The 11,523-nt window shown below is 36.2% G+C and overlaps 2 protein-coding genes across 3 annotated transcripts; one reads left to right on the top strand and one right to left on the bottom strand.

Annotated features, from left to right (window-relative positions):
* Positions 1 to 158: 158 nt before the first annotated feature.
* On the bottom strand, positions 159 to 7,234 carry LOC131770238 (pre-mRNA-processing factor 39). 2 transcript variants are annotated; one of them, XM_059085953.2, is made up of 13 exons: positions 7,136 to 7,234; positions 6,740 to 6,960; positions 6,315 to 6,440; positions 5,934 to 6,049; positions 5,304 to 5,471; positions 4,850 to 5,007; positions 4,484 to 4,572; positions 3,865 to 4,264; positions 3,255 to 3,463; positions 2,299 to 2,358; positions 1,784 to 2,061; positions 1,154 to 1,358; positions 159 to 698 (listed from the first exon to the last, which is right to left on the bottom strand). In XM_059085953.2, exons 1-13 carry the CDS (start codon positions 7,203 to 7,205, stop codon positions 621 to 623), a joined length of 2,178 nt encoding a protein of 725 aa, XP_058941936.1. In that variant the 5' UTR covers positions 7,206 to 7,234; the 3' UTR covers positions 159 to 620. The 2 variants fall into 2 exon arrangements, with proteins under 2 accessions (XP_058941936.1, XP_058941937.1); XM_059085954.2 differs by having other exon boundaries at positions 1,154 to 1,355.
* Positions 7,235 to 7,347: 113 nt separating this feature from the next.
* LOC131770244 (transmembrane protein 179) lies at positions 7,348 to 10,575 on the top strand. The gene is made up of 4 exons (XM_059085959.2): positions 7,348 to 7,672; positions 8,217 to 8,351; positions 8,696 to 8,786; positions 9,613 to 10,575. The coding sequence occupies exons 1-4, from the start codon at positions 7,404 to 7,406 to the stop codon at positions 9,802 to 9,804; spliced, it is 687 nt and encodes a 228-aa protein (XP_058941942.1). The 5' UTR covers positions 7,348 to 7,403; the 3' UTR covers positions 9,805 to 10,575.
* Positions 10,576 to 11,523: the final 948 nt, after the last annotated feature.

The raw sequence follows: 11,523 nt of genomic DNA, 5'->3' as shown, positions 1-11,523 counted from the left end.
CCCAGTGTCAAGTCTCTTTTTCTTCACCTGCACTGCAAAAAATTCTTCTTGATATATTTATAGGGGATTGTTTAGCATCTTAAACCATGAAAGCCTTCCAAAAAAATTTGCAATTTTTGACTTTTTTAAGTTCTGAATGCTTAAAATAAATCATACAGTTTCTTTGACAGAAGATACTTTTATTTCAAACAATGTATGTTACAAGGAAATCTTATGTTTATATTTTTTGGCTTATCCTCAGGGTAACCATGATAAAAATGCTACCATGCATCAGTGGCTGTCTATTTGTAGTACATTAATTTTGTTGGAGTTTTTTAAATAATTGAAAAGGCACTGGAACACATAACTAAGGAAAAACTACCAGCACTAAATTTTCAACATTTCACAAGTTCACATGGCTTAATTTGACAACAGCGGCAGATGGTCGTCAAGGAGCCCTACACAATAAGCTGCTTTATGACAAACAGTACCTTTTAATTGCTCATCTGACATGCACTTTACATTATTTATCAAGAAGTAAAAGTCCTCATGTGAGACAACGCAGAGCACTATGTCTGTCATTAAACTATGTACATGCATCATTTTTGACTTAGGTCTGTGTATAAAACAAAGTAAAAACACTACTGTGTGGCAGTTTGGTGAGCATGTCCATATGCAGCCCCATACTGCTGATACCACTGACTATAGCTGTATGCATTCTGAAAGATAGAGAAACAATGTTTTAAATTCGCCCTTAAATCATTAAAGTTTTTTTTTCCTAAGCTCAGTGTAACCATACAAGTTCCTGAGGGCAGCAAAGATTTAGGAAGTAAAGAGCTTTTGCAAAGATGTGAAAACCATGAAGAAAAGGACACAGGCTTTCGGCCAGGATTTGATAAGTGGCCGTCCGTGAATTGATGCTACCTGTTTTAAAATCAAATTAAATTGTCTTGTGAAATGCATTACCAAAAGAATAACAAAACAAAATATTTGATGCAAGATCAACTGTCAGTACATCTGCTTCATATCTGCCCATAACAAGAACAGATTTCCTCAAAACAGAATGGTACAATTGCATGTGCTATTGGCAACAGGGAACGAGCAAACAATCATAGATCAGACAGTTCACTAGCAAAGTTGCCACCAGTTCACCTCCAACTTATTGACAACCTACCGGCTGTGCAGCTGAGTAGGCTGCCCACTGGCTCTGTAAGGGTGTGGAATAGTTATAAGCAGATGCCGCAGCAGAGTAGGCTGCTGCTGATGGATATGATGCATCGTATGTTTCTGCTCCTGTCAGTGCAGTGCTGGTAGCATGTTGACTACTATCCACTATTCCATCTTCTGTTTTTGATACTTTGGATTTGATGTCTGAACTACTAGAAAGGATAAAAGACCTTTTAACAAAATTCTGAAGTGCACCACAGTTTATGCTGAATAAAGTAATATACACAACATTAAGGAATACAATAGAATTTCACTTTTGACAATTTTTTTACCATTAAGAAGATACTTATCGCAGATAGCATAGGATTCCCTTGCAAGTAACAACAAAGAAATGAAATTTTGCATAGTGCATTTTCTGTTGGCAACAGGGAACGAGTGAATTGTCATGGAATTGACGCATCCACTAGCTAAAGGTTGCCCCACTCCTCCACCATTAAGTTAGCTCTCATTATCTTGCAGCCTGTACTATCACATTTCAGTGACAGTTCTTGTTTTAAAGAAATTCTCACATCTCTCTGTTGTGATATCTCACTTGAAAACTTTTGAAATGCATTTCTTTAAAGCAATTACTTCTTACCCATCTCCCTCTTGTGACCTTTTACTGCCAGTCAATGGGATCAAGGAAGATTTTCCTTTATAAAGTCTAGCATGATTTTCCTGAGCAGCCATTATTTTGGTAATGTCAGCACTGAAATCTTCAAGAAATTCAACTTGTCTTTGAGAGAAACCTTGTTTAACTTCTGTGTTCAGCTCACTGTCTCTCACCAAATCAAAGACTTCTAGAACCTTTTCTTCTTTCAATGGAAATGAAGAAAGCTCTACATCCAAAAGCTGAAGATACAACCTCTTGTTATCCTAGAGAGGAAAAAATTCAATGTTATATAAAAAAAAGTGCAACAGATAAATGATTTGACTTCATTAAAGGCACTTTATGTAATGCCATTGTGGAAATGTCTTAAGTGTCCTTAATGCCACACCAACAATGATATGACAAAAAATTAGAGTGTCAAGAGAATAAATAACTGGTACAGATTGATTTTCATCCATTCTTTTCATCCTTCTTGAAATGATACATAGAGTGTTTGTAAATACCTTATCTTTTTCAAGGGCAATTTTCAAGACCTCTCTTGCTTTCTCCACATTACCCATGACCTAATGGGAAAAAAAAGAGAACACTCAGGGGAGCAGACACAAGAACAAAGACAAGCAACACTAATTGAAGAGGGTATGAAACTCAATTCCAGCAACAATACTCAGTCCAAATATCTCATCTACATTGCATAATACAAGATTAAGTCAAGGTCTGTAGGTGATGTAAACCTTTTTGAATTTGCATTTATCATTAGATTTTGAACTACTGATCACAGGCCAACCATTAACCCTTTACACCCTAAAGTCATTATGCATATTCTCCATACTGTTCTTTACATATTTCCTACGGTGCTGACAAGGAGAAATTGTCAACCGATCAAAAGCTTCTTTTGTGGGGTATGACTTTAGTCATCCTCATAACCTTAATATATAATTGAGGGGTCACATTATATGGAGAAATAAGATGCTAGTCACTCTTAGGGTTTAACCCTTTAACTCCCAGGAGTGATCAAGACAGAATTTCTCCTTACAATATCATCACAATATCAAGCAGACAAGTGATGAGAATAAAGAAAATATCAATTAGGGAATTATAAATTGATCCAATACCAAATTCTCCATGCTAACTTCACAAGAACTGTATGGCAGACAATAAGGAGAATTACTAATGATATCTTGGGAGTGAAAGGGTTAAAGGGTTAAGATGAACAACTTAAGAAAAACGTTTCAAATTTTTAAACCCATAATCTGCCTAGATACTATAAGAATCAATTTATAGCATTCAACAGAATTTCCTTATGGAACAAGATAACAACCCTAAAGCTGAAAAGTTTTTCTATCCTAATAACATTTAACATTGCAAGAAAGAGTTGCATGTTATTACTCTTTGTGAGGTTAGAGGGTTAAAAAGAACCCTTCTAAACACAAGTTGGCCAAACACAGAATTCTTCTCTTACCTTTGCTAAAAATCGTGAGTATCTAATAGCAAAAAATGTTGCTAACTCCTGGTCACTAGTCTCATTCATGGTCTCTTCATAGAGAGTACAAGTAACTTCAAAGTTGCCCCTCCGTCTTTCCAGGTTTACTCTCTTTAGCTTCACTATTATTATACCAGGAACACCCTTGTCTAACTCAGCCAAAATCTCTGATGCCTTGGCAGCATTTCCTTAAAAAAAAAGATGATAAATTAGTACCAACCATCCCTTTGCCTATATGAGACTAATATCATAACTTTGCCAAAAAATTAATTGAGGCACTTTTTAATCTACCTTGTATAATGCATAATAGGTAGATTTAAAGATTGATGGTAAAATGATCTGTTAAAGATGTCTCAATTCATATGCAATATAACACACACAAAGAAAAAAAGATTGAAAATTTTGGACTTGAAATTAGATAGGACTCCAAGTATCTGTAGCTTTCTTGAGCAGTTTTGATCACACCATGAGATTCTTATACTAAATTATTTCTTCAGGGTTCAATATACACATGCCATACCAAGATGAGATATAAATTGGCCTGCTAGAATTCTAACTGGACATCCTGACAAGAAAAAAGTGGACTCACCTTGCTGTTCTTCAAAAGCAGCCCATGCTAAATGAATGGAAGGTTTCCTTGGAAGGTGTATTGTGCATGCTCTCTCATATACATGGCGGCATGCTTCCACATCATGTGCTTCCATGTAACTAGCAAATCTTTGCCAAAAGTCCTCATACAATGCACATGCAATTACACAACGTTCAAAGAGAATCACAACCCTTCTATGATCACCATTGCCAATTTCAAAATCCAGATATTCTCTCCAGTTCTTTAGCTGGACACGTTCAAGTGGTTTGACATGGAAATATGGTCTCTTTATGGCCTCCTCAAATGTCCAGCGCTTTCTCACTTCTTCTCCTAATGCAGTAAATACTTTTTGTCTTGCTGCAATTACTTTTTCTCTGATTGCAATAGTTTCAGCATCATCCTGAGGGAAAAGGATGTGTAAAACAAACATTCACAAATGAAATAAAAACAAGCTACCTCACATTTTAAGCCTCACATTCAAAACAAGCCCAACTAAACCTTCTATCCTCTTGACAGCTTTTTATAACTGCAGTTGTTACTATCATTTCTACATTTACCAACCAATCTAAAGTAATGCCTTCGTAATGCACATTATTTGGAAGTTGAAAGAAACTAATACCTGGGAAGTGACAGAGCTTTCAGCTCCAGGAATGGTAAGGTTTTCAGTTCCAGGAGCTACTTCATCAGCATCAGCATCTCCATCAACACCTTCAGAGACCAAATACAAATAAACTATTCTGAGAATGCTTGGGACTTTTGGAACATTTAATGTAGTTTGAAAATCATTTATCATGAAAGCAAAAACTGAACACATTCTAATGTCTCATTCCTCATGAATTCTAATGTCAGCAAGCACTTCACCAAGATGGCAAATCTGAAAGCACTGACAAAATTGAAGGGCTTTATACAACACAAGTATTGAGGAGCATCATACAATAAAAGTAGACATAACCAATTATGCAGACTCCATATACACTTCCTATACCTGGTGGATTAGCCGAGGAAGAGGTTACACTTATAAGAGGTTCCACCTCGGCTGATGACAGGCCAGGGGGAGCAGCTGCAACCTCTGCCCTCAGCTTAAGAAGTTCCTCGGTGCACAATACCGCAGCAATAGGGTTGGAGTTTATGTGTTGTTTAAACCTGAAGAAAAGGATAAAAATTAGAGCAAATTGATTTTCTTAATGTTTTCACTCTCTCAATCTGCTTTGCAATTTTCTCCAAAATGCCTTGCATCTCCTTGGCTATAAGCCGGGAAAATTTAAAATTAGTTTGATACAACCATACTGACCACAGCCAAACTTGGTAGATGTGAACATCTAATAGTTCTGACTTAAGTATAGTGGATTTAAAATACCATGCAGTTCAGCTTGGTATACTCTTTGACAACTCAGCAGCACATGTACATTGTATTTTTTCAAAACTACCAAAATGCTTACTTTTCAAAGTTCTGGCTGTAATTCTGGGTAGGAACATAAAAGACTCTGTCATATAAAGCTGTTACTCTTTGCAGTTGGCCTTGATTTTTCTCCCAGTCAATGTAAGCATCCCAAAGTTTGTCTGCACGGAACTCTTCTCCAGCCGATGACACTGCTCTTTCAAATAAACTGCAAAAAAGAAACCAAAGAGAGAAGCAAAAAATAACTTAGTAAAAGTTAAGTCTAACAAAAAGGCATAAACTGACTACTTGATGCAAAATGGACTTAAATCAGGACTGAATGGATTGAAGCATTAAAATACCTTGTCCATCAGTAAAGAACCCAATACCAATTGACCCGGAAGAGGCTGGCGTGGGTTGCGATGCCCACTCAAAACTGTTTATCAACACCAACCTAACTGTTACTAATAAGAAATACATGGCACAACAAATCATCGGGATTAGATGAACTGCCAAAAATTGAACAAATCAGAAATTCAAAAACAGAACTCTCAAAGTTTTAAACACACTCATCAACAGTGGTCAGATTATCCCCAGTGGAAAGGTTAATGCTCTCCTCAAGCCTTTGCTGATCAGTTTTCCTGGAGAACAGATAGCAATGTCAGTATTCAGGTTCATTAATGAAAGTTACCTGCGCATGACCTCTGGACCATCAATCTGACCTTTGGTACTTTGAGAAACAAAGTTGAGGTAATGTACCCACAAATCCACACTGAGAGGAATGGCTGAAATAGCACCCTCAAATACCTGAAGCAAACAAAAAAAAATTAAGTCTATTTAAGTTACTTGATTTTGGAGGGTTTCGTGTGTAAATTTGGTTATTACTGGTATTGTAATGTCCTGGTGAGAATCAACGCTAATACATATCAAGTCAAATGGACTGTTCAGACTTGTATGTTGACTTGCAGAAGTAAATCCTTTCAACACATTTGTTTGCTGTAACTATCAGTAGTTAAATTTCCAACTCAGTAGAGCAAATTCAACTTGGTTTTAGTACACCACCAACACATACCTCTCTAGCTCTGTCATTGTTTCCATTTTTCCTTTCCAGGTCAGCATATTTCTTCCAGTACCCATAACAATAAGGGTAACGTTTAAAAAAGGCGTCGAATGCTTGCCTAGCAGATGACAGTTTGTTCTACATACAAGGAAAGTATACACAGAGAAAGACTAAATTAGCGCACACCAAATTCAAAAAGGTTGTGAAAGCAAAGTGCAGGCTGAAAAAGCAACAAGAAATATAAACCTCCTCAAACTGTGGGTTCTACAAACGATGACTTGCATGGTTTTTTCCAAGTAAAGGCTAGAATTACCCTAAACAAAGAGAATCATCGACCAACTTTAATGATAACATTCAGAGCAAATGAAGTTCAGCTGACAAAGACTTCCACGTGAAAGTGTTTAACGAACAACGGATAGGTTAGGTTTATTACATACCTCTTGTTCGACAAACTGCAAGAGATACGTCCAACTTGTAAAATCCGCGGGGTTTTCCTTCACAGCCTTCCAGTACTTCAATTCTTGTTCGTTGACAACTTCTCCTTCCAGTACTGGGACATTTGTAGAATCTTCGTCACCAATGGAACCATTTGCCTTCGTTTCAGTTATGTTTGCATCATTATCACCCTCTGCCGTATTTTCACCGTTGTCCTTCGCCGCTGCATTTCAATTACATCGAAGAAAGATAAGAGAGAGATTCAGGCTCAAAGAAAAAGCATGTTGCACCTAACATTTACTCTACTACCTTTTTGTCTCCATTCTCAAACGCAAGTTGTCGCCTGACGAATGAATGGAAATAAAGCTTCACAATAAAAGAGAACATGAGATACCAACCTACAGGATGAAAAGGATATTCGCTGGATTCAACCTCGTTACCCACCAGCCCTTCCTGAACGGCCGCCATGTTAGCCAGGGTTTGCTGCAACAAACGAGTGAGAGAAACTGGTCAATAAATAGTGCAACGAACCTTTCCCGAAACTTTCCGAAGGTAGCCGAAGATAAACGGAGCAAATTATTGGAATACTTAGCATACCGATATCTCCTAATCCTAGCAATTCAATGTTTACATCGAGAAAAAGTGTATATTTTGCTTTCACAAAATATGCAGCGAGCGGAGCGATTTGAGATTTTCTTCTACATCGTAGCCCTCGCCGCTGGATGTTGCATTTCAGTTCTTCTTAAACTCAATGAAACTAATTTCAATGGTGACTGTTTACTTTTTGGAAAACTGGATATTCTAACCAACAACATATTCATGGGAAGTCAAGCGTACTGTAATTTTACATTTTACTCCTCTTTGACAAACGCCATCTTAGCGATTTTGCTCGGATTTGGCCAATGCTGCTGTAGTGTACACACCTACAATTGGAGGTAAGGTGTTGATTAAATGAAATTGATGGCGAGTTTATTAAGACGATCGAAGTGCCGAAATCTTACTTATTATTTTTAAATATATTCAACTCTATCATGCATATTTTTATTTCCAATTTTTTATCTCCCAGATTAGTTATTCCCTCTCTAGTATAGATTCCATGTTACCGCGGGTCTGAACAGTTGTACATCACAGGAGACGTCAAAATCTGATCTACTAATTAAAAAAGTAAAAAATGGACGCACAGCGCCATAGAATTCGAATCGATTTGTTAAAAAGTAAAAGATAAAAAAAGTTAAACATACTGCTTCCTTAACCCTACCATCAACCTTTAGATGTCCAGTTTTCAGGAAAATTTTGTTCTTCTTAAGTTTGCAATTCCGCTTTTTAAAGCTCACATTAAAGAGGTTTCACATGTACATGTGTGTATTTGTCACCACCTGTCAACATTGACACTTCTACAAAGAATCAATTTTTAAATTTAATTTTAAGTTTTTGTCTTCAGCCCTACTCATATTTCCTTCAACATTCCACCATTTCTAGCGTAGTTTACTTCAAATTCATGGCCACCATTTTAGCAGCAATTGCATGGATCAACTGCTTGGTGTGTACTATATTTATCGTCACTGGCTTCAACAAATGGTGTAACTCTGTAACCAACAATGGAAACATTGAAAGGTATGTTTCATTGGAAGTCTTTCTCACAAGCAGCATTGTTCTTATGGAACAGAAAGCTCTGCAAGCCTTCAAAACCACCTGCTTGCCATTGTTTACATTAATGCAAATTTTAAATTTCTGTTTCAGGAAATTTGTATCACATGCAAGCTGAGTTTGTTGATTTTTATTTTTATAATTACTGTTCTTCCTGATTTGAGGGTTTGACCCTTTAGCACCCAGGAGTGACCAGCACCTAATTTCTTCTCCCAACAATACCCTGGAATAAACCTCCTTAATCTAAATCATAGCTATTGAAATAATGACAATCTCTGACTATTCACATGTGAAGCTTATATCATCTACAGGTGCAAAAATGCAGAAAGGTGGGATTGGACTGTTTACAGACCAGTTGGTATTGATGGCAGAAACTTTTACACCCACCTGTTTATAGCAGAGGTTTGTGTAGCCTACATATAGCCATACCTCCCCCCCCCCCCCCACTTCATTTTACCTTGGGAGGGGAAGGACACAGCTAAATGTAGGCTAAGGTTTGTGATGTCATTGAATAAAAATTTCAAATGAATGTTAACATTGAACACTGAACAGCTAGTCAATAATTCTTGTGAGGTCTTCCTTGTGCTGTATAGCAAATCATTCAATGATAGGTCTCTTAAAAAAAATTGGTTAATTTTGTTTCCTGAGAATCTCAGTGTTTCCCAAGGCAAAGCCTCAGGAAATATTGAAATTTTTAGGAAAATAAAATTATTGTTTTGAGAGCCTAGCACAAGGAATACATTACTTAAATTTCAATTAACCCTTTACACCCTAACATCAATATCCATATTCTCTATACTCCCTCTATACACTTCTTTTGGTACTGACAAGGAGAAATTGTCTTGTAATCAAAGCCTCTTGGATTGGCAATCATTTTCTATATTCTCACAATGTTGATAGAAGATGCTAATGAGCAGTACTGCTGTGAGGAGAACTTACATGGCGGTCAACCTTAGTTTAACACCATTTCACACCAATTTTGGTCATGTTTTGTTCATCTGCAACAGTCAATGTTCATAGGTAACACAGCACAGGTACCCATGCCACTTGACTGACCACTGAAAATTTTGCAATGTCAGTTGCTCAGAGACCTGCCTGAAAATAGTTTCGTTGTTGAATGTCGTGTGACCTCAAAGTAAACAATGAAAGGGTGAACATTTGGGGAAAAAATTTCAGCTATTAGACAAAAAGTCTCAATATAACAATTTTCATTTTTTTTTTACACCAGGTTGCATCATATTCTGCTTTAGGGATTTGGTTTATCATAACAGTGTTCTCTGGTAGAAATTTCAAGAAAAGCTTGTTTGAGATGAAAGCTTCTGAGTATTACCTTACTGATGAGAGAATGGCATACTCATCACCCATCCAAGAAATTCCATTTTATGAGGTTACAAGTGACAGGGGATCAAGATATCTTTAAATTAGTACTTCTTAGTTTGCAAATATTCAGAAATGTTTTGCTGAATTAATAATATAAAAATTTATAGCTTCAGAAAACCAAATGAGAAGTTTTTCATTTGAAATAAATAATGATGAAATAATGTAAACTGTCTCCAACAGTGTCCAGAGTCATCATCTTAAGGATCAGATACCAAATATCAAAAAAATTAATATTCCATAGCATAAAAGGCTTTATACTGTAAGACTTGAAAAACTTAATAAAATAACTGAGATATTACCCTTTGTTGTAATGGTTAACCCAAAGTTATTTTATAAAAGAGCATTAGACAAAACTTTCTATCAGTTAACCAGCCTACAACCGTGGCGGGATGTTGGGAACTGGAGTTGACAACAGAAAGCGTGTTCTATAGCTTAATTAACATTCTTAATATTGACTTTCTGGTACATATATCTATATTGTTTCTAAGTTTCACAGCTTAAATTCTTAAAATTGGTTTCTATTTAGTTTCAATTGGTGTCACTCCAGTGTAAGTGGAAAACTGTGTAGCCTACTGCATGGTTTTGTCACTTTCATCATCACAACATTGACTGATTTTTTTGGTTATTTACTGCCTTAATGGGCATAGAGAGATTGAATAAATAGTTATTATAAGTTATTGAGAGGAGCCATCAGTGAGTTATGTTTGTTAAATTATTCAATATGAAATAAAATACTAATATCCTTTAACCCTTTAACTCCCATGAGTGACCAAGACAGAATTTCTCCTTACAATATCAATACAATATCAACTAAATAAGTGATGAGAATAAAGAAAAATACCAATTTGGTGATAATTAGTTGATTCAATACTAAATTCGCTGAACTGACATTATAAGAATTGAATGGTTGATGGTGAGAAGAATTACAAATTTGATCTGGGAGTTAAAGGGTAAATATCAGGACACCAAACAATGAAATTTATTCCCTTCTTTTCATAAACCACTAGCTATTCAACCGGCAGAGTCTCATTAGAGCCTACATGCATCACACTATTAATTCTAGAATAATTTTGTATGAACTCCTACTGTTATTTTTCTATTCTATGTAACTAAGTTGAAGTCTATTCTGATTTAGAGGATAACACTCTTGAGCTGATATTTGTACATGTAACAACAAAACACACTTAACCCTTTAACTCCCAGAAGTGATTAACATAAAACTTCTCCCTACAATATCCATACATTCTTTAGCAAACAGGTGATGAGAATATTCAAAATTATCAGGTAGAAGCCGCTGTCTTGATCTAGCACCAAGTTCTCATAACTAATTTACAAGGAAATGTGTAGCAGCTACAGGGGAGAATTAACAATCAGATTTTGGGAGTTAAAGAGTTAACCCTATATCTCCCAAATGTGACCAAGACAGAATTTCTCCTTACAGTATCAATCAGGCAATAGATGAGAAGAAAATATCAATTAGGGAGTCATTATTTGATCCAATATCAAATTCTCCAAACTACAATGTAATATCATAAGAATGTCAAAAACACTAAGGAGAAATACTAATTGGATCTTGGGAGTAAGAGGGTCAAGGGAAAATCTGTCAGCACTGAGTTAGCCAGGTGTCAAAATGATCCTCATGGAGAGGTCAGCGGAAGAAGTCAGTTAAACTGAATCATCTATCAAGGTGTTGAAGTAATTTGCAGCCCAGCCCATAATCGCACAAAATGAGTCACACATAAGACAGACAATAACAAAC

Source organism: Pocillopora verrucosa, chromosome 7 (assembly GCF_036669915.1).
Source record: "Pocillopora verrucosa isolate sample1 chromosome 7, ASM3666991v2, whole genome shotgun sequence".
Classification (NCBI taxonomy): Eukaryota; Metazoa; Cnidaria; class Anthozoa; order Scleractinia; family Pocilloporidae; genus Pocillopora; species Pocillopora verrucosa.
This window is presented reverse-complemented; position numbering and strand designations above follow the sequence as displayed.

What these genes read in the sequence shown, in the direction of transcription:
- LOC131770238 (XM_059085953.2), bottom strand. Translation starts at nt 7,205, where the DNA reads ATGGCGGCCGTTCAGGAAGGGCTGGTGGGTAACGAGGTTGAATCCAGC. An exon ending in TTGCCCTTGAAAAAGATAAG is followed by an intron (nt 2,062 to 2,298) that starts GTATTTACAAAC and finishes TTTCCTCTCTAG; the next exon opens with GATAACAAGAGGTTGTATCT. An exon ending in AGGTCACAAGAGGGAGATGG is followed by an intron (nt 1,359 to 1,783) that starts GTAAGAAGTAAT and finishes TATCCTTTCTAG; the next exon opens with TAGTTCAGACATCAAATCCA.
- LOC131770244 (XM_059085959.2), top strand. Translation starts at nt 7,404, where the DNA reads ATGCAGCGAGCGGAGCGATTTGAGATTTTCTTCTACATCGTAGCCCTC. An exon ending in AACAATGGAAACATTGAAAG is followed by an intron (nt 8,352 to 8,695) that starts GTATGTTTCATT and finishes TATCATCTACAG; the next exon opens with GTGCAAAAATGCAGAAAGGT. An exon ending in CCCACCTGTTTATAGCAGAG is followed by an intron (nt 8,787 to 9,612) that starts GTTTGTGTAGCC and finishes TTTTTACACCAG; the next exon opens with GTTGCATCATATTCTGCTTT.